The 22559-nt window shown below is 36.4% G+C and overlaps 2 protein-coding genes across 4 annotated transcripts; one reads left to right on the top strand and one right to left on the bottom strand.

The window, feature by feature from the left end:
* Positions 228-5303, top strand: LOC109727749 (U1 small nuclear ribonucleoprotein A). Of its 2 annotated transcripts, none has more exons than XM_020257923.1 (5): positions 228-431; positions 1878-2050; positions 2560-2653; positions 3821-3912; positions 4802-5303. In XM_020257923.1, exons 1-5 carry the CDS (start codon positions 347-349, stop codon positions 5084-5086), a joined length of 729 nt encoding a protein of 242 aa, XP_020113512.1. In that variant the 5' UTR covers positions 228-346; the 3' UTR covers positions 5087-5303. The 2 variants fall into 2 exon arrangements, with proteins under 2 accessions (XP_020113512.1, XP_020113511.1); XM_020257922.1 differs by having other exon boundaries at positions 231-431; positions 4793-5303.
* On the bottom strand, positions 6621-21591 carry LOC109728413. 2 transcript variants are annotated; one of them, XM_020258811.1, is made up of 4 exons: positions 21394-21591; positions 8679-9037; positions 7608-7951; positions 6621-7133 (listed from the first exon to the last, which is right to left on the bottom strand). In XM_020258811.1, the coding sequence occupies exons 1-4, from the start codon at positions 21467-21469 to the stop codon at positions 7028-7030; spliced, it is 885 nt and encodes a 294-aa protein (XP_020114400.1). In that variant the 5' UTR covers positions 21470-21591; the 3' UTR covers positions 6621-7027. The 2 variants fall into 2 exon arrangements, with proteins under 2 accessions (XP_020114400.1, XP_020114399.1); XM_020258810.1 differs by having other exon boundaries at positions 8679-9025.

Genomic DNA, 22559 nt, shown 5'->3' with positions numbered 1-22559 from the left:
GTCACGGAGGCGGTGGAGGAGGATCGGAGAGAAAAAAAAAACGTAAAAAAGAAGAAGAGAGAGAAAAGAGAATAAGAATATTTTGATCAGTGTTCTAAAAATTCGGACGGAATCTGCAAAATTTAATTTAGTGGCTTAGTCTTGCAACTGAAAATTTGTGAATTTTTTATATAAATTGGCCCCAAAAAAAAAAGACATACATATTTTATCCCCAAAAAAAACGAAAACAAAGAGTGATGGTCCAAACCACCGGTTCGAACCGGCGCTCTCGTACGAAAACAAAAGAGAAGAAACACTCTTCCCCCTCCCGTTAGAGCGAAAGAGCGAGAGAGAGAGAGAGAGAGAGATGAGCGGCGATGGCGAAGCCCCGACGATCCCTCCCAACATGACCATCTACATCAACAACCTCAACGAGAAGATCAAAATCGATGGTACCCTCCCCCATTTTCCCCTTTTTTTCCTCTTCTCTTTGGTATTTTTTGTTTTTTCTGTGACGTTTAATCCCTTTTCCGCTCCGAAACCCTAGCAACACTTCCGCTACGTCATTGTTCGTCGCTGAATGACCCGTCTCTCGTTTGGGCTTTTTGTCGAACATCTGAGCTTCACATAGGGTTTAATATGTTATATGTTGATATTTGCTTGTGCTTGTTCTCTTCACTTGTCTCGCTCTCTAATGCTAACAATTAATTGTTTCTACATGGCTTTACTTTGCGAGGAACACTCTATTTTGTGCTCAGCATACCCATTTAAGTAATAAAAATCTTTGCTTGCTTCCTTTTTGTTCGAGTTCTTCGCGGTAAATTCTATACACCTGTGTTGGTTCGATGCTTTGGTGAAGGTCAATAGATACTAGCGCATTTTTAGGTGGAGTGGTTTAAAAAGGAAAAGATTAGTATTTGCTGTGAAGGATGAGCATTGGCTTTTTCGAATGATGACTCAATGAACTGTTGCGTAGCGGTAGCACACATCAATTGAGGCTTATGTAATGCTACAATTAGTAATTGTTTCAAAAAGTGATTAGATATACTGATACTGAACCTATCATTTTTGTGAAATTGTTAATTAAACAATTGCAATTTATGTAATGCTAACATATCAACTGAAATTTATTTAATACTACAAATGACTAATTGTTTGGAGCAGTGGTTAGATATACCATGTTGAGCCATCATTTTCTGAGAAATTGGTAAATTAAACATACGAACAATTGGTTGTCTGCCTAAAAATTCCTGGAAGGTGGATAGTTGATTAGGATGTATTCGGTCTGACTGGCTGGCAGCCTTTATGTCCTCAGTGCTCCAAGATGGCTGAGGCTGCTATTCACTCTCCACTATAAAAGGGTGCAAACTCGCTGCTAATATTTGTTTTTGAATTTTACTCTGATAGAATTCTGCTCGCTTGAGTTTCTGGTCATTTGAGACTGCCGAAAAAAAACTTTGAAAAACAACGCATATTATATTAGCTGCCATATATTTTGTCTGCCAGATCCTACCAATTCTTAAATGATACTAAAAGATAGCATAGCATATGCCATATGGTTTGAAATGATTGCGATTACATATTAGGTTTTGACATCGACTAATATGCAATGCATGAGATCTTTGCCCAACTATTGCTAAAAGGAGTGAGTTTTGTTACACAACTTGAAGGCAGTTAGGGAATCTAAAGGTCTAAAACTTCATAAGACTTTAGATTTTCTTAGGTGATTAATAAATGAGCTCTGCTCATTTATACTTCTTGAGGTTTTCTTCTATTTAGGAACCAAATGTTACTGAAAAAACATTTAACTATTTATACTACATATATATAATGTTGTTGATTTCTGTGTCATCATTTTCTTTTAGTTTTGGTTAATGATTTTTTTTTTGCCTTTTCAGAACTTAAGAAGTCGCTGCATGCTGTTTTCTCTCAATTTGGGAAGATACTAGAAGTCCTTGCTTTTAAAACATTAAAACACAAAGGACAAGCATGGGTAGTATTTGAGGATGTTTCGTCAGCAAGTGAGGCTCTCAAGCGGATGCAAGGATTTCCCTTCTACGACAAACCTATGGTAAGTTCACTATATTGAAACCAACTATAATATATTTATCGTTAGTGTTACAAACTTTTTGGTTATTTAGGAATTTGAATTGGAACCTTTTGTTAGGTGTTAGGGGAATGTCCAATCTAGTCCAGCTGTTGTGGGCGTGTTGAGATTCATAGCTATTGAGTTGGATGTGTCAGTATTCCTTATGTTTCATTTGAAACTACTGAAGTCACCAAAATTCTTGAAAAGCAAGCAGGTCATCATCTTCAAAATAGATTGACAGTCAGATTTGGAGTTTCTTCTCCTAACATCCGGATTTTTATGTAAATGATTGTTTAAAGCAAAAGTGTCTCCTAAATTTGGATGAACTGGTGAACGCTTTTATAATCTGGATGAACTGGTGAACACTTTATAACACTTAGTATTTGGTTATCCAAGTTCCTTTTATTGTATTGTCCTGCACTCTTGCTAAACTGAGAGCAGTTGTTTTGCGTTTAAAAAAAAAATGGTTTGAATGTTTTTGTTGATTACAGAGAATTCAGTATGCTAAGACCAAATCAGACATAATAGCAAAGGCTGATGGAACTTTTGTCCCTCGAGAAAGACGGAAGAGGCATGATGATAGAGGTCAGAACTAGAACTATTTACTGCTATCTTTATTGTTATTTAGTCTTCAACATTATTTAGCACGGTTGGAGAAGTATTTTGTCTTCTCCTTGCTTTTGAGTAATTTTCTATGTAAAAGTAGACTAAGTATGTGGTTTTATTTTTTGAGGCTTGTGATGTGGTTGTATTTCTTGAACTTCATATGCTGTTTTAGCTCATTAAACTTGTATCTTTTACTGATATTTTATCCACGTCTAAATTTTTGGAAGACATTGAGACAGCTAGAGCATTTCCTTAGGAAGGAAATGCTAAGGAAATGCAAATAGGTAAACGAACTTGTGTTTCGACAATATGGATGTTTTCATGGTAGACATTGAGATAAAGAGCAAAAATATGTGGTGTGAATCTCTGTTAGCTATGTTCAGCCCCAAATTATATAGCTGATCACTTATGTTGATGTTACTTCTGTGCCCAAATGATCTGCGTTATGGAATAGCTTCTCCATCCTGAGAAACGACTGATAGATATTTGACAAACAAAGAATCTGGAGCTTTTGCTATCCTAGAAAGTTACAATGAGCTTCTAAGTGTGAAGAACAAAATGCCTAATTTGAGAATATCACAAGCTCTTGAGATAGTTTAATGATGTTATTAATGCTGCTTCGAATAACTCTACTGAAATACCAATCTCGCAGAAGCTCCATTCAGGCCAAACAGGCCCTGGTTAAAATCTAGCCTTTTTGCTGGTGTGATGTTTTCAAGGACCAAAGAAGATGTGTCCTACTGCTTTTCGAATGCACCACTTCATCATTGCTAAGAGCACATCATATTTGATTTCAAGTGTGTAATGTCATTAGGCCTCATTATATGTAAATCTACATGTCCATTAACACTTATTGTTGAACGTACACTCTCTATATTTTCTTGTCATCGTCTTTCAATCATGTTGTGTATATGTCCAAGTGAGTTACTCTATTTCTGATTGTTTTTACCGAGTTGTTAGTTATACTTGCATGAACTTTTAGATGTCTAACTTATTCTATTCGCTCACTTTACATCACATACTTGCCTCTTGTGTAAAATGAATGAGTGGTTTCTTAAATAGAATCTTTCATATGTTTGTGCAAGTTAAGTTGGATTAATGTGGTTAAGGCAACTCATTGCTTTGTTGGTTCTTGTATAAATGCAGCTGAAAGAAAGAGGCGGGAACAGCACCATGATGCCAATCAAGTTGGTCTGGGTTTGAATTCCTCTTATCCTGGTGTTTATGGAGCTCCACCTGTAAGTATTGTTTCTATTTAATATCTTATTTTGTTGAACTTTGGCATAAGATCTGAATCAATCATCTTTAAATTTACAAGGAACTTAAAGATTTTTCTTTATTATGTTTACCATTTTTTGCAAATATGCAAAATGTGTTCATCTTATCTAATCCACAAATCAAAGTAACATTACCACGTGCTTTCACACACTCTCAAATAATAAGAAAAGAAAAGGCGATGAAGCTACTTGTTATGCACTACAAATATGCTGCAATGAAATTCATTGTAGGACATGAACATTACATCATTGACTACTTTCGATAAACTCAGTGCTACAAAATGCATAAAATCCCCTTTTTCTATTTCTCTTTTACATGCTTGTTTTATTGCTTATGATCTTGCTTGTAGATTATAGCACTTGTTTCTTTCAAGGGATAAACGCCTCCTGATTTATCATGCTTTTAAAGATTGTCAATTGTCACCCAAACTTTGAGAAGTTAACAAATCTACCGGAGCAACCTTCCCTTTTACTGTCATTATCTATCACAGCCATTGGTAAACATGAAAACCAAATGATTTAAATGCACCTAAACTTACCTTAGCATGATGAAAAACCAAGCTTTTAAGGGTCATGCGATTCGTGCGGTAGTCACGTACTCACGTGCTAGCTTTTGTTGCACAAGATTGAGGAAAATAAAGGATAGGTGGGTTAGTAGCAACTGGCTAATTGTTAGTGTTCTTTAATTTTCTTCCTACTCAAGAAAGTTAGGGTTGCCATCTGTAGAAGTATGATAGTACATGGGGGTCCTCTGCAAGTCTGCATATTTACCATCGTTGAATTTTTTTTCATTTCCACTTATTCTACTTCTTTCTACGGATTGAAAATATAAATGTTGCAGCTCTCTCAGTTGCCATACTCTGGAGGTGCCAAGTCTATGCTTCAGGAAGCACCAGCCCTTCCAAACAATATACTCTTCGTTCAGAATCTCCCGCACGAAACTACACCTATGATGCTCCAGATGCTCTTCATACAGTATCCTGGCTTTAAAGAAGTGAGGATGATCGAGGCGAAGCCCGGGATTGCTTTCGTCGAGTATGGCGACGAGATGCAGGCGACCGTGGCCATGCAGGGCCTTCAAGGTTTCAAAATCACGCAGCAGAACCCGATGCTTATTACATATGCAAAGAAGTAGGGAGAGAGAATTTTAAAGCCCTTTCACTTTAGGGCTGTACATTATCTTTAGATTATGGAACACATTTTGCCTGCTTTTTGTGCCTTCTTTTTTGATCAGATTAGTGTTCATGTGGGATTATATCATGTAGAATTTTCTACTTTCCGCGGATTCTGTGTGTGCTCTTTTCTATGAGAAGCTAGGTTTTATGATATTATGTAGAAGTTGCTAGAATGTTTCAGGAGCTTGTTTTTAGGGAAAACTTCAAAAAACCCCCTTGTGGTTTCAATTTTTTTCACTTTAGTATCCTATGGTTTAAAATGTATCAAGTTAGTACCTTGTGGTTTCTCACTTTATCACTTTAGTACCCTGTGGTTTAAAGTGTATCAAGTTAGTACCCCGTGGTTTTGCATTTTATCACTTTAGTACCCTATGGTTTTGATTTTGTATCAAATTAGTACCCTGTGGTTTTTTAAATTATAGGGTACTAAAGTGATAAAGTGTGAAACCACAGGGTACTAAAGTGATAAAGTACAAAACCACAACGTACTAATTTGATACACTTTAAACTACAGGGTACTAAAGTGATAAAGTGAGAAATCACAGGGTACTAACTTGATACAATTTAAACCACATGGTACTAAAATGAAAAAGTATAAAACCACATAGGGGCTTTTTGAAGTTTTCCCTATATTATTTTCTTCTCTTTCTGGTTTGTAGTGGCAGACTGGCAGATGGTTGAAAATTTTGGGGGTTGGTCAAATTTGTTAAAATATTTGAAAGATATGTGTTTAGATCCACTGGTTGTCCCAATCAAGATGCTTAGGAATCATAATGCATGTAAGAAATTTTTCAGTCTTGGGAAAATTTTCACCCATGCAGGAGGTCAAATAAGCACTAAAATTATTTTCACTAAAATTCTCTTAACAGCTTTTCAGTCAGGCAGAGCTAGGAGTGCTTACATTTTTTAAGCCCAAAAGGTCATTTCAGCTTTTTGGAAAGTTTGGCAAACCTCAAGTCGTTTCTCACAATAGAATAGTTCTCCGAAGCCAGCCGAAATAAGAAATAAGGATAGCAAATGATAGAAACAGCTAACCTAGATGTATGGGGTGTTACAGTTAGTGTCAGAGCCAATTAATAGCAAACAATGTGAAATGAATCTCAGTTAAACTAAGATTATAAATCTCACATGATCTGATACTTGTGAGTGTCTTAATCTCGCTATACCATTTTGGACGGTAGAGGGTTAAGCATGCTAGAGCTAGAATAGTTTTAGAATAGATGATCACCGTCTAGAAAGTAGGGCGTCACAATTGCATCCGCATTTGTACAAAATAAAAGAACCCAACTCTGTTCACAAGCTTGATTCTACATTCATATTGCTTTATTCTAATCACTCAAAAATGTTTCGAGGCACAGAAACCACGAGATAAAATGAGTCAGTATTCAATAAGTCGGACCTGGGCTCACCAATAATAAGTGCAGCAGTGTCATAATCATGTAAATACCAAGAACAGCAAGATGCCCTACTAAGCTCAGGAACGGAACAAAGAGCTATCACAACTGTTCACAATTCTTTCCAACAAAATCAGCAAACAAGAAAATAGAAGTAAAATTAAAAATGATTTGGAAGCAGAGAACTTGGTGTAAAACTAGATTCCTTGGTGGAAATATCAACAGACCAACCTGATCCAAGTCCTAACGCGGAAACCAGATTTGGATCCTTAAAAACTAAATGGACATAGCATGATACAAATTTGAATCAGTTCTCTACAAAGTGCATATACCCCGTCCGATCGCAGAATTTGTAGCTTTTAGGATCAGATTTGATTTAAGTAAGAGAGGTTTGCTTCCGCCAACAAACACCGTTTAACATGGGAACAAGACGAAAAACTAAGAATGTGGAGAGTGAGAGGAAACAAAAAAAAAAAGAAAAAAGAGTACATTAATTTTCTGGAACTTCTATCTCCTTGGATTAGGTGACCGCTGCTTGGCTTTTTCTTCCAGCCTCCGAGCGGTGCGAAGGATAGCCGCTTGCTTCTGCCGTTGGCTATAGCTCTTCCTTTTGCTGCATATGCATAAAGGAATACGCGTATTACATCGTGCTTTCATAAGAATGAAAAACAAAAAGAAACGAATATCTAGTAATACAACTGTACATTACTATCAACTGATCAATAGAAAGAAAAAACTACGAAAACTGTACTAGCTTTATCGCCAATAATCTTTCTTTAAATTTGGGTTTGAACAAGACTGAATCTCATGGATTAGAGATGATAAAACATGCCATCAATCCCAAAGCAAATCCAAGCTTAGCCCTCATACGTCCGGTAAACTCAGTCGAACTTCTTTCAGTTCAACGACAAGTCGATATCATTAATTTGGCACTTCGACAAAGAAAATAGCAGCAGTTACTGTGATGCTCTAACAAAATAGCATTTACCTTTCACCATCCGAAAAGAAGCTTCTCACATGAACTAATATAATTATTTGTAAAATTATTGGTGCCGTAGATATATATTTAGGGTTCAAAATGACAAACCTGATAACAAGTAGCCCTGCAGTAAGCACCAGTCCTCCAACTGCCCATGAAACCTTTTCACTAAGCGGCATATCCCTCAACCATTGTTGAAAGTCTTCGAGCAATATCGAGTTCAAGGTGGGCGAATCCGAACGAGCTTGTGAAGAAGCCCTCCATGAATCAGAGATCGAATGCAAGCTTGCTTTCCCACCATAGCAGAAAGGCTCATCGACACTCTCAAAACCAATATTATTATTAGCCGGTTGCACAGCGAAACCCGCAAGGTGACAGAGCTCCGTACCGTTAGAGACCCATTCGCTCGCTCTACCACAGACTATGTCGTTTAAGCCACATGGAGACAACAACTGAGAAAGTAGGAACCAAAATCTATTAGAAATCGTCTCCGAAAGTTGAATCTGTGAATTCGCTATATATGAAGGATATGTAAAAATAAAATATAGAAAACCAGCCACAAGGCTCACAAAGCTCTTAAAAAGCAGGGTTTTTCCTCTAGGTGTGTGCATGATTATGGAAATTTATATGAAGGCTCTCCCATTATTCAGACAACTTCAGGAAAGCACAAATTTTATGTTCTTAAATACATCCCTTAGCTTAAAGTTTTTTTTTTCCTTTAAAGACCCCACAAAGCATCCTTAAGAGGAATTTAATAATATGCTAGCACCAGTCGAGACATTTATCCCTTTATTATAAACTTAGTCATCTAAACTTCATAAACCTGCTTGATTTAGATCGGAAAAATCGAGTAATGTTCATCAGATTGGTAAAATTTTAGTAAAGTGATACCTGTATACTTATGAAGTTTACTGTTTTCAAAGGGAAAAGTACAAAAAAGGAGAATGACAAGTTAAAACAGCAAGAACCTTTATTGGAAAGACAACTTAAAAGCGACGGTTTATTTAAAAAGGCTAAAAGTAACGGGCATTCTTGAAATTTTCTGAACAATAAGGGGCCTCCATATAAATCATCATTAGCCAACTACAGAGAGATGGTTAGTGAACTAAAGGACAAGACAACTTGTACATCCTTGTTAATACATCTAAATCAAACGTTAAAATTTAAAGTTATAGTTACCTGATTCTTTATATCGACAGAATAATAAGCATTTGAACAGGCCTCAAAAACCATATCACAAAAGGAGGCACATATTGTAGGTGGCCCGGGCCGAATTCCTACTTGCAGGTCACAAATGGAGCACTCCAATAGCTCCCATAAATGCAAACATTCTTGGCTTCCCTCTCCAGTCGAAGCCAGCTTTCTTACAGACAACAAGGCAGGATAAGTCTGGGTTACATCACAACATGTACTTTGCCGGAAGACCCTACAGAGCGTCAAGTCTCTTGGTCCTTTCGGTGCTCTTCTAGGAGGCTTCCCTTCGTTTGAAAATGGAGGGAATCGCCCCCCAGGAGATGTACAAAGCCCTTTCGTTTGTCCTGCATTATATTATATCAAATTCCTACTATGAGCAAATTTTGTATGTATTAAAGGAATGTACAGAAATTAGTTCGGCAGGTTGATCAGAAACTCCGATTCATTCAAGTCTCATACAACTTCATGATAGCAGAATTGAGCATCACAGCATTGAGGAGGACATTTAAGATTTAGCCAATTGAGCTGGTGAATAAGGGCGTGAACCATCTAATTTTAAAAAGAATGAAATGTATGAATATATATTAGATTGCATAAATATTTTACAACAATCATATTTTCTTCAGGTGTGACAAACTAATAATCAATGTCCGAACCATACTTATGTAATCAACTACAAACCACAGTACGAGGCTCTCCAATGGATCAGGTACCCGGTACCCAACCGCCAAACACTAATCCTAAGGATTTCGGCAGCAAGAATCTTCAGTCAGAAAGGGTAGACTGATAGGAGAGCACACCAACAAAAGCGGCGGTGGCTCCATATGGTATAGAACTAGTATGGGACCGACTTTTCTATTGAGTGGAACTGCCTAACGGAAGAACTAGTATTCGATTTGGATCTAAAGACAAGTATTTGACTTAATGCTGACACACCACCGAAGGAGAAAAAACAGCGCCGTAGGAAAGGCAGGTAATGGCAATGGAAGGAGGTGTGCATGCATGTCTTTCCAGAGCTAGTGGGCATATTGACAATCTGAATATGCCTCGCCATCAGCCACACTGGTACTTAGACACATCCCAAACACCTACGGGAGGCAAAAATGGGGATTTTACTGCAACGGGCAAAAGCATGACAAAGCAATGCTAAGCTGCACCGGGCCGCAAAAAAAAGAAAAAAGAAAAAACTACTGGAAAGAACAGTTTCAATATTGCCCATACATAATCCTTTGTATAGACGTTAAGGCGGATGGACACTAAGATAGAATAGGCTGGCGAGCACTGTAATCCGACAGACGGACCTAGTGATAGGAAGAGATTAAGAGAACGAGTAGCTCGCAACTCGTAACTAGCGAAGGATCGATTGGGGATTGATTGAGTGCCCTATTAGAAAAGCCTGCCCAATATCTGAAGAAATCAATGTAGAAACAACTTCCGAAATGAAGGAGACTAAACAGGAACAAGAGGGATCCGCCGAAGAAGACCCTTCCCTTTGTTCGGACGAGCCTACCAATCCTTTCTTTATACCGTATGTAGAAGAAATAAGGACAAACCCCTAATGCACGGGAATCGTGCCAAAGCCAGTTTAAATCGTTAAGAAGTTGATGGGCACTCCATTAATATATCTAAAACTACTTACATAAAGTAGATCACTAATGACACAATATGCAACTCTTTTACAAAAACTGGTTCAACTATGTAGTTCGCACACTTTCTTTTTTAATACTTGATTGTTCTAGACTAACAGTGTTTTGTCCTTTATTTACTTATTTTTGTCTAAAAATGAAAGATCACTTCATCCTATTTGACCAGTGGTTTGGTTCAATTCTGATAACACCAGTCTCATCCACAATTTATTTTAAACAAGATAAAAGGGTTGATGCTGATGCATCTGCATTGTATTACCTCAATAAAGAGAACTTTGCACATTTAGTTGTCACAGATTTTCAACAGAATTAAACTTAGACTCTTTAATGCCACACTGAAAAAAGTACCACGAAATTTCAAATGAAAGACCCATCCCAGTTGCATTACTAGATGCATACCTGATTAGTGGACTGGATGATAGTTAATTTCTCGTTTGAATATTAAATCAGAAAAGCAATCTAAATAACTGAATTTGACTTCAAATAAATCAAAATATTTGAAATTAATCTCATTTCAGGAATGAAGCATTTAAATACTACAGGGCCCCGATTGCAGAAATGGATAAAGTGAACTACTGGTCTCAGTGTTTTACTTTGTATGAATATGTGTGGTTTGACATGACCCTGGCTTCTACTTCCGGGAGTTGCAAAAATGCATTCAATAAACAGGTTTATTACTTGCATTAGTCTTATGCATACATATTTCGCATTAGTCTTAATACTCGCATTACTCGCATACATATTTCAATATTGGCTACTTAGTTCACTCTAGTACTGCATTTTTTTTTTTGAAGATTCCAAGATTTTAATCAAATTATGAGTTGGCACCATGGTTTTCAAAGAAAATTCCTTAGATGTATAAATATAAGTGCAAAAATTCTAGATCCAACCTCAACTGGAGTCACTCAGCCTATATGGAAGATAGTCTAAAACTAGAACCACTTTAAAATTGTCGCGCAGCATTTATTCCCATTTCCTCATAAGATTCTCATTAACAAAAATCAGAGTTTACGAAAGGCATAAATCTTCGACAATTTTGATGATGCCGAACACTCAAGGCCCAAATATAGTTTCTACAAGTCACAAGATAAATTGGAACTGCACTGCTGAACCTAGCTAGCATCCTCATCATCACCTAAAATACCGAGAAACTCTACTCACACACTTAACCGTAGAAATCACAAACTGATAAACAACTGAAAAAGCAACAACCGCCTGACGAATAGAGCAATTTTTTTACAAAAAAAATGAGTGGATGTTACAATTTCCCAAAAATTACTGTTTGCAATTTTTTTTGCTGTAAGTTTGACAATACTAAAAGTACCCAAACAACCATTCTGCAAAAGAAAAAAATAAGATCCTGTACTGTTTAAAAAATAGTGTATTTAACTCAGAACTCTGTTTTTTAGGGTTGCCAAACAGGCCCTAAGTTCCTACCTGTTTAAAACCACAAGCACTCGCAATAATTTCCACCATCCATGCTAAAATCCCTCAACTTCGGCAACTAATTTATGATACTAAAACCAAAATATAGAGATCCTGGACTCCTCACCCCATTATGTTTAGCCCCATCACCACTGCAAAATCTATCCTTTTGGATTCCTATCTACGTAAAGCTGCAAATAATTACAAAAATTCAAGCAAAAAATGCAGGGAAAAAAAATCAAGGATCAAAAAACCCTTTTTTTTCCCTTATTTTTGAAGTGCAAACACTACGGCTGACTTATGTTTAGCCCTTAACCATTGCAAAATCTCTCCTTTTAGGTTCCTAAATTATTAAAAGTATAAAAACTTAAAACAATTCAAGCAAAGACAAAAGAATAACCAATCAAGTAATCAAAAAAGGACTTTTTTACAAAATAACCATCTAAAATTTATATTTGGCAAATTAATTCTCGAAACGTGGTGAATCATTCACCGCATTCTGAAAGTCTCTAAGGTCTTTTAAAGACGGTGAATCATTCATCATCTTCTTCATAATTTTTGAGAAAGAGAAAAAAATGAGGTTGTTAAAATTGTACGTAGATTATACGAGAAATAAAAAAAGTAAAATTGTTAGGATTGTGTGTGGAATATTAGAATTTTTGTTTGATTGTTATAATTGTATGGATAGATTATTAAATTTTTTTTGATTGTTAGGATTATATGGATATATTATTAGGATTTTCAAATTGTTAAGATTATATGTGATGTTTGATTATTCCGATTGTATCGATAGATTATTAGGATCTTTTTGATTGTTAGGATTGTATGGATAGATTATTAGAATTTTCAGGTTGTTAAGATTATATGTGATTGTTGAAATATTTATGTGGTTGTTAGGTGTATAGAAAGAAACCGTAGAAAGGCGGTGAATGATTCACCGCTTTTCTAAGAAATCACGAAAGCGGTGAATCGTTCACGTCTTTATGAAGGCGGTGAACCATTCACCGTCTTTAAGAGATTAGTTTTTCAAATATAATTTTCGCAAAGTTATTTTGCAAATAATAAAATTTTAAAAGGTTATTTCATAAAAAAGTCCATCAAAAAACCCTATTTATTTCTTTATTTTTAAGTGCAAGAACAGAAGACGAACTCAAAATCTCTCCCTTTAGGTTCCTATCTACTTAAAACCACAAATACTAACAACAATTCAAGCAAAAACAAAAAAAAACAACAAATCAAGTAATCAAAAGACGCTATTTTTTTAAAAAAAATTTTAGTGAAAGAATGGAAACCAAATTCAAAATCTCTCCTTTCAGGTCCTATCTACTTAAAACCACAAGCACTAACAACTATTCAAGCAAAAGCAAAAAAAACAACCAATCAAGTAATCAAAAAAGTCCTTTTTTTGTTTATTTTTGAGTGAAAGAATGGAGGTCGAACTCAAAATCTCTCCTTTTAGGTTCCTATCTACTTAAACCCACAAACACTCACAACAATTCTGTTAAGTCTTGTGTGTTGGCAAGTTTCGTGAAGTGAGTCGGAATCTTGAAGGATCGGTGCGTATCGTCGAAGATCGAAGAATCCAAGACTTCGAAGAAATCGGAAAATAACTCACGACGTGAATCACGATGCTCAGGTAAAGTGTTAATTCATGTTATGGTGATTTATACTTAGTTGTAGGCATTAGAATCAGAAAATCAAAGTTTACTGGATTAGAAAGTGCGTCGGAACTTTGCGAAACCCGAAACAGTGAAAATTCAGGAAATTGCAAAGTGTACCGATACAGCATTGAAAGTGTACCGGTACAAACTATGTTCCGGTACAACCAGCGACATATCACTAGTTACAGAGTTTCGCAGGTTTTCTGTTCCGTCATCGTGTAACCGGTAACAACTTAAAAGTGTACCGGTACACAATGTAAAAATTCGAAAAACTTTCAAATCCGACTCTAATTGATTCTAAAGTTTATAAATAAGCTATTGGGGTTCTCTAACACATAAAGCATCACGAAAATATATGTTTGAGAAACCCTAGAGGCTCGGAATTCATCAAAAACCTATTATCTACAAAATAGCCTCTTTTAGGTCAATTCGAAGTATTGAAATTCCTATCTATATGTCGAATTGATCTAAACTTCGCTTGGAGTTTCTTCTCTGGTTTTCAACGATACTCTAAGCAAAGGATCACCATAATCATGATGTTCTTCATGGACGGCGTCGTGGATTCGGCGTGATTGAAGGCGGTTCGTGGATTCGGATCGTGTGCTCGTGGATTCGAGTGGCATTCGTGGATTCAGATGTGTGTGAGGCGTTCGTGGATTCGAACGTGACGGCGTGGACAACCCGGAGGATTGCGCGAGATTCGTATGAGGTTAAGAGAGGTCGAGTCCGTGGAGTCGGTAATCACCTTGTAGTCTTTTCTCTTAGTAAATTATTTTTTCGCGTGTTAGTCTCGTGGGATTTTTTCCAAGTTGGAGTTTTCCCACGTAAATCTCGGTGTGATTTTTATTTTCCGCATTTATTTTTATTGCATCGAGATTTGTGATTTTTTGACCGTTACACCTATTCACCCCCCTCTAGGTGTTGGATACAATCTAGATAGATCCTTGGGCATCTCAAAATTTACAATTGGTATCAGAGAGAGATCTAGATAAATTGATATCTAATGGGCGAAGGCGGTAACATTAATCGACCACCTCTCTTCGATGACACGAATTATGCCTATTGGAAGTTCGCATGAGAGCTTTTCTAATTGCAATCGATGAGCGGGTATGGCAAGCAATTGAATTCGGATGGAAACATCCAACCGAAGTTGTCGATAATGCTACCGTCCCGAAACCGAGAAATAAGTGGACAAAAGATGAGAATGAGTCATCTTCGTTTAACGGCAAGGACATAAACGCTTTATTTAATGCATTGTCTCAAACGGAGTTTACTTGCGTTTCGGCATGTGAAACGTCAAAGGAAATTTGGGATACTCTACAAGTTACGCATGAAGGAACTAGCTTAGTAAAGATCCAAAAATTGTAAATGTTAACAAGCAAATTTGACTCGATTTTTATGAAAGAAAACGAGACCTTTACTGAGTACTATACGCGTCTACAAGACGTTGTTAATACATGTGCGAACTTGGGAGAGAATCCCAAATGCTAAAGTTGTTAGAAAAATTCTTCGGACTCTTCCGGAACGCTTTCGGGCAAAAGTTGCCGCAATCAAAACCGTAAAGCATCCGAACGAGATGAAAGTCGAAGAGTTAATAGATACTTTGCAAACTTATGAGATGATTTTTCCTACTAACCAATCTTCTTCCGAGTCTTCTTCTAAAAGTACAGGGGTTGCACTTAAATCAACAAAGAAAGAAGACGATGACTCGATTCCGACGGGGATATTTCGCTCGCCAATTTCGAACATCAATTAGCGCTCCTAACGAAGAAGTTCCGACGGAATTTTTGGAAGATTAAATCGGACAAAGCTTCATCGTCTAAGCAACAATCTTTTTCTAAATCATCTTCATCTTCTAAATCTAAGGATAAGAAATTTGCAAAGTCTTCAAAACAAAAAGATGAATTTGAAGGAAAAATCCAATGCTACAAATATAAAGGCTACGGTTACATTGCAACGGATTGTCCATCTAAGAAGACTTATAGACAAAAGGCTTTGCAAGCTAAAACTTGGGATGACTCTACTTCGAGTGAATCATCTTCAAGTGACGAAGAAAAGAATTAAAATCTTGTTTTATTTACTAACACTTCTTTTCCTTCGTCTAATGTTGTTTGTTTATCCTCTATTGTGTCTAATTCTAGTGTTTCTCCTTCCTTGCATGGTACTTCGAGCGATGATGGTGAAAGCGAGGAGGAATCAAACGACGAGGATTTAACAGAAGCGTATAATCAACTTTTTATTGAATCGAAGAAGATGGCGAAACTTAATAAGAAGTTGAGGCGTCGTTTGTTGGATCTCGAAGAGAAAAACAACAACTTGAAGACAATGAATAAATTTCTCGAGGAGGAAAGGGAATGAACATTGAAAGACAATTCAATCCTCCAAGAGAAGCGTGATGAAGCGGAATTAACGATCAAATCCTATAAAGATAAAGTTGGATTTTTGGAGCAACAATTTGAGGAATCGTACACATCCAACAAGTCATTGACCGATCAAGTTCGTCAACTCCAATCCGATATTCAAAAATTTTCTTTGGGATCGAAGAAATTGGACCATATGCTTGGATTGGGTCAAACGAGCAAGTTGGGCCTCGGATATGAAAGAACGTATGTTGAGAAGGATCAAAAGGTAATACATAAAGTCTCAACAACTTCGAAAGAGAAGGTGTGTCATAGATGTGGTATCAAAGGACACATCAAAAAGAGTTGCCCGAACAAGACAAAGAAGAATCTATTGGTAACTTCGAAACATCAATCGGTATCATCTACAACTTAACTTCCCCCACGGAATCAAAAGAAAAATCAAGTTCGTCGAGTACCACAAGCAAACCGGATTTCTAATGCGCAATGTGAAGTCCGACCGAAGCCTCAAGGGAACCGGAATTCTAAATCTCACCGGCAACTTCAATCGAAGTCACCTACAACGAAGCAATCTACGGTGGATCAAAAATCAAAGCAAACCGTACCAAACGTCGATAAGCCAAGACAACCTACTATCCGACAAGTGTGGATCCGGAAAGGTGATATCTTTCCTTGTTCTTTGTCTTAAGTTTGTTTTGATTGATTATGTAATGCTTTGTTTGGTGCTTATTGCATATTTGTATTCATTGCATTACATGTTTGGACGATTTTTTGTGCTTGAATTTTATTTGTTTAAAAATCGTTTTGAGGAAAGGTGTTTGGGAATTTAAAAACTTTCTTTGAGAAAGGAGATGATTGAAAATCATTATTTTGGGGAGATTAAATTTTTCAAAGTGCTTTAAACGGTATTTAACTTTACATTCATATTAAGTTAAATTCATATTAATTATCGGTTTTACTCCACTTTTATTATTTTGACGATAATTTAATATAGGAATTCTTAATACATATATTCATCAAAATTTTGAAATCAATTTTGATCTCTTGGTGATTAATTCATCTTGGTTGTGTGTGTTGGATATGATGGATGGATATTCTCTAATTGACTAAAATTCGTCAAAATTATTTTCAATTGTGAGATTGTCTAATTTAGGGGGAGTTTGAATTATTTAAAAAAAAAAAAAAAAACTCCTATATTTAAAAGATGTGGAAAGAGTTATACTCAAAAGGAGTGTGAAAACTACCACTACATGTAGGAAAGAGCTACCACCCCGGTCGTCCGGCAAGTGTGCGAAGCTACCACATGGAAATTAATGGAATAACCGAAAACGTTGGAAAAAATATATATATATATTAGAATTTTCGGAGGTATAAGGTAGTAGGATGAAAAGATGCTCAAAGAGCCACCCCCGATGCCATATTAGTTAAATCTCTATTTTGAACAAGTTGCGACAAATTGGAAGTCAATTTTGCCGAATTTCTAAAAATCATTTTTCATCAACATTACATCTTGATGGTTTTGAATCATTAGATTATTTTTTATTGCCAAATTTTGATGTTTTGATGTATTTTGAAATCCTATAATATTTTATCTTCATCATAATGATTTTTGGAGTACAATCTTTAATTTTTATAAAATTAATTTAATTTTGACGGATTTTTGAAGGAAAAAATTCAAAATTTTTGAAATCTAGGAAAGTGTACCGGTACAAAATACCGTGTACCGGTACAAATCACTGTGCCGCGTTTGTTATAACCGGTCACAGGGTTTTATTCTCTCTCAAATCCTTATCAAATCTCTCCCTCTCTCTCTAAAGTTCCCAGGCGACCTTCTCTTCCAGATCTACTCGTTTTTCCTAACGATTTGTAAGTATTTTGCTCAAATTTGAAGATCTAATCCCGATTTTTGCTATTTTTTTTCGAAAAATTTCGAGTTGAAGCATGATCTCTGTTTTGATTCGTTTTTTATGCAATTTTTTGCTGTGAATCAGTATTTAGACATATAATCTTGCTTCTAGAACACTTAGATCAGGTTATAACGCTGTATTTTTTGCTGATCTTTGATCTGTACCTCTATATACATGGAATTTCGGGATTTTTGATGAAAATCAATCTTTGATGAAAAANTATGCAATTTTTTGCTGTGAATCAGTATTTAGACATATAATCTTGCTTCTAGAACACTTAGATCAGGTTATAACGCTGTATTTTTTGCTGATCTTTGATCTGTACCTCTATATACATGGAATTTCGGGATTTTTGATGAAAATCAATCTTTGATGAAAAAATTTGCATGATTTAGTTAGAAATAGCATTGTTATTCATTCTAATATTATTAGAAATTTTTTCGCTATTTTTACAGAATTTTCCGGATTTTCTTCATACAGGGCTCATTTGTTATGTAGGAAAAGTGGCATTCTCGTTCGTGCTGCTGCTGTTGGTGCTAATGGCCACTGGTCGTGGTCGAGGACGTGGTCGAGGCCGTCGAGGGGCCTCCAAGAGGACTCGTACTGCAGGCGAGTCGTCCGAGTCTGATCCAGATTACCAAGCGAGCTCTCCGGAGGCTACTGCAGAACCGATTGCTCCAACTGACAAAGGGAAAGGCATAGCTGGAGAATCATCACGCGGAGGTGGCTCTCGTGCACGAAAGAGTCGCTCAAAGCAAGCCGCGGATGTTCCACCGGAGCGGCGGAGGACATTCTCAAGCAGGTCATGCATCGCCGAAAGATATGTCAACTTTACTGAACTCATCAAGGAGGTTCCTGATTTCGGCCAACTGCTTCAGAGGGTCCCCATCTAGCCTGTTGGACATGTTCCGGCTCGATCTCCTTTTTGTGTGGAACTCATTTGAGAGTTCTACACGAACGGGAGGGTGCTTGCTAAGGATGAGGAGACAGGGACTTATTTATTTGAGACCTATATGCGGCAGGGTGGGAGAACTTGGCAAAAAGTTGGAAGTAGGGTTGAAGAGGGTTTTGGAGAAGCTAGGATGTAGGCATGACGACATATTTCCTACCCATCCTACCTACACGAGGTCGACGTCGAGACATCCGCTCATTCCACTGTCGACTAGTGCTCCTGAGGCAGGGGGATCTGGAGCTGGAGCAGGTGATGATGATGATGATGAGGACACGGAGTGATCTTACCTTTTTGAGCTTCATTATCTATGTTTTATCTTTTCTCTCCTAAGACTGTTTAGTTTGCTTATTTTTGCTTTTAGGCCTGTATCTATGACTTGACTAGTTTTCTGCTTTTTAGTATGTTTTCTCTCTATATACTTTCTTTTGGCAATTTTTGACAAAAAGGGGGAGATCACAGATGAACAGGTATTTTTGATTGAAGCAGAGGAAGAACTCAAGAACAAAGGGGGAGAAGTGATCGAGGACAATGATAATGAGATAATGACATTGAAAGGTATAAAAATCCAATGGTTTCAAATCGAGATATCATCTTTGGATAAATTGTTTTGCAGGAAATCAAGACTTCAAGACTCCTAGTTGCGTCTAAGTCATAGTCTGTTTTAGGAGTTTTGATGTATTTTTAAGTTTCATATTGTATTTGGATCACATGCGAGGAGTTCAATGTTTTGGTGATGACAATTGAACTTCGATTCTTATTACATAATTTTCAGTTTGTGAGTTTTGTCACGAAATTGCCAAAGAGGAAGATTGTTAAGTCTTGTATGTTGGCAAGTTTCGTGAAGTGAGTCGGAGTCTTGAAGGATCAGTGCGTATCGTCGAAGATCGAAGAATCCAACACTTCGAAAAAATCGAAAAATAACTCACGACGTGAATCACGATCCTCACGTAAAGTGTTAATTCATGTTATGGTGATTCATACTTAGTTGTAGGCATTAGAATCAGAAAATCAAAATTTACTGAATTAGAAAGTGCGTCGGAACTTTGCGAAACCAGAAACGGTGAAAATTCAGGAAATTGCAAAGTGTACCGGTACAGCATTGAAAGTGTACCGGTACAAACTATGTTCCGGTACAACCAGCGACATGTCACCGGTTACAGAGTTTCGCAGGTTTTCTGTTCCGTCATCATGTAACCGGTAACAGCTTAAAAATGTACCGGTACACAATGTAAAAATCCGAAAAACTTTCAAATCCGACTCTAATTGATTCTAGAGTCTATAAATAAGCTATTGGGGTTCTCTAACACATAAAGCATCACGAAAATATATGTTTGAGAAACCCTAGAGGTTCGGAATTCATCAAAAACCTATTTTCTACAAAATAGCCTCTTTTAGGTCAATTCGAAGTATTGAAATTCCTATCTATATGTCGAATTGATCTAAACTTCGCTTGGAGTTTCTTCTCTGGTTTTCAACGATACTCTAAGCAAAAGATCACCATAATCATGATGTTCTTCATGGACGGCGTCGTGGATTCGGCGTGATTGAAGGCGGTTCGTGGATTCGGATCGTGTGCTCGTGGATTCTAGTGGCGTTCGTGGATTCGGACGTGTGCGAGGCGTTCGTGGATTCGAATGTGAGGGTGTGGACAACCCGGAGGATTGCGCGAGATTCGTAAGAGGTTAAGAGAGGTCGAGTCCGTGGAGTCGGTAATCTTCTTGTAATATTTTTTCTTAGTGAATTATTTTTTCGCGTGTTGGTCCTATGGGTTTTTTTTCAAGTTGGAGTTTTCCCACGTAAATTTCGGTGTGATTTTTATTTTCTGCATTTACTTTTATTGCATCGAGATTTGTGGTTTTTTGGCCGTTACACCTATTCACCTCCCTCTAGGTGTTGGATACAATTTAGATAGATCCTTGGGCACCCCAAAATTTACAAATTCAAACAAGACCATAAAAAACAACCAATCTAGTAACAAAAGAGAAACGCCTTCTTTATTCTTATTTTTTGAGTGCAAGAAGTGAGGTTGAACTCAAAATCTCTCCTATTAGGTTCCTATCTTCTTAAACCCACAAACACACAACAATTCAAACAAAACCATAAAGAACAACCAATCTAATAACAAAAGAGAAACCCCTTCTTTTTTCTTATTTTTGAGTGCAAGAACTGAGGACGAATTCAAAATCTCTCTTTTTAGGTTCCTATCTAATTAAAACCACAAGCACTAACAATTATTCAAGCAAAAGCAAAAAAAACAACCAATCAAGTAATCAAAAAAGTCCTTTCTTTGTTTATTTTTTAGCGAAAGAACGGAGGTCGAACTCAAAATCTCTCCTTTCAGGTTCCTATCTACTTAAACCCACAAACACTCACAACAATTCACGCAAAAACAAAGAACAACCAATCAAGTAATCAAAAAACCCTATTTGTTGTTTATTTTTGAGCGTAAGAACACAAAATCTCTCCTTTTCTACTCCTATCTGCTTAAAACAACAAAAGCTCACAACAATTCAAGCAAGAACATAAAACCCGACTAATCTAATAATCAAAAACCTTTTTTCCCCCTTATTTTGTAAGAGCAAGAACTAAAACAAAGGGGTTCCTGGTGTTCTTGCAAGATCAAGAAACGGGAAGACATGGAAAACTGTTGTAGCTTATAATCCAGTTAGTGTTAAATCAGTACAGAAGCGAAGCTTCTGGAGATCCAAGATTAGGGTTGTAGAGAGAAAGAGAGGGGGGGTAATTGTACCTGCGGAGGCGGAGATTACGGTGTGGGTGGAGATGAAGAAGAGGAGGAGACGAAGCCCCATGATATGGTATCCCATATCATCTCTCTCTCTCTCTCTCTCTCTCTCTCTCTACTCTTTCTCTCTCTTACTCTCTCTCTCTCTCTCTCGCGTCGTGTTGGGGAGCGAGGGAGCGAAAAGTGGAGAATTGGGAAGGAAAGGGATTTTTTTTTTTTTTTCGCATTTAGACCCCCCACAAAACCTTTTATTACGCAAATGACTATTAACAAAAAAATTTAGGGAAAAATAAATGCGAAATGTGGCCCTACGGAGTACGGAGGGGTGAGCAACATCAGTTCAAGCTTTTTCTTTTTTTTTTTTTTCTCTCACAGAAAATCTTTAAACCAAAGGATTAGCATAGAGCTCTGTAAAGATCTACAAAGTTAATTTTTTATATTTATTCCTACAAAAATTTTAATATTTTTAAATTTGTCTCCATAATTAGAATTTGATAGAAAAACATAATTAATTATAGGTAAAATATTTAACCTTAGTAAATATGGTAAATTGACTTTTTTACCCCTCTTATATTATTTGTGATAGTAGAAAAAAAAAATAACTGTTAGAAATTTTTCGAAGGATATTTTTGTATAATTCTAATAGTTGAGACTTTAAGAAAGACATTTGTGATGGTAAATATGTCATTTCGCTTATCTTCTGATAAAAAATAAACAGTGCTTTAATGATAACAAACCAGAAGGTAAATATAAATATCACTGAATTTTTACAGGGATAACTATGAAATATTAAATTTTATAATGATATATTTGCTGTTCTATATATTTATAGGGAGTTGTGTAAAATTAACCCTAAAAAATAATTTATTAAATAATTTTATCAAAATTTTAATTAACAAATTAACTTAATTTTGTCCGCACTGAGCTCCATATGGAGGAGAAATAATAGACGTTGAATCATTTACCGTCTTTAGCAGTGAATCATTCACTGTTTCGGGTTGTGAGAATTTGATTGAGATTATTAAAACTAGTGAAGCAGTCGCGCTTTGCTATGGATAGATATAAAAAAATAAAATTTTATATTCGAATATAAAATTATAATATTTATTCTAATATAAATATAATGCTTTCGGTCAAATAATTAAGCAGAAATAATAATAATAATGTAAAAA

The sequence above is a fragment of the Ananas comosus genome, linkage group 23, assembly GCF_001540865.1.
Source record: "Ananas comosus cultivar F153 linkage group 23, ASM154086v1, whole genome shotgun sequence".
Taxonomy (NCBI): domain Eukaryota; kingdom Viridiplantae; phylum Streptophyta; class Magnoliopsida; order Poales; family Bromeliaceae; genus Ananas; species Ananas comosus.
This window is presented reverse-complemented; position numbering and strand designations above follow the sequence as displayed.

What these genes read in the sequence shown, in the direction of transcription:
- LOC109727749 (XM_020257922.1), top strand. Translation starts at nt 347, where the DNA reads ATGAGCGGCGATGGCGAAGCCCCGACGATCCCTCCCAACATGACCATC. An exon ending in CGAGAAGATCAAAATCGATG is followed by an intron (nt 432 to 1,877) that starts GTACCCTCCCCC and finishes TTGCCTTTTCAG; the next exon opens with AACTTAAGAAGTCGCTGCAT. An exon ending in GAAGAGGCATGATGATAGAG is followed by an intron (nt 2,654 to 3,820) that starts GTCAGAACTAGA and finishes GTATAAATGCAG; the next exon opens with CTGAAAGAAAGAGGCGGGAA.
- LOC109728413 (XM_020258811.1), bottom strand. Translation starts at nt 21,469, where the DNA reads ATGGGATACCATATCATGGGGCTTCGTCTCCTCCTCTTCTTCATCTCC. An exon ending in CGTAATCTCCGCCTCCGCAG is followed by an intron (nt 9,038 to 21,393) that starts GTACAATTACCC and finishes AATATAATGCAG; the next exon opens with GACAAACGAAAGGGCTTTGT. An exon ending in CTGTCGATATAAAGAATCAG is followed by an intron (nt 7,952 to 8,678) that starts GTAACTATAACT and finishes CTACTTTCTCAG; the next exon opens with TTGTTGTCTCCATGTGGCTT.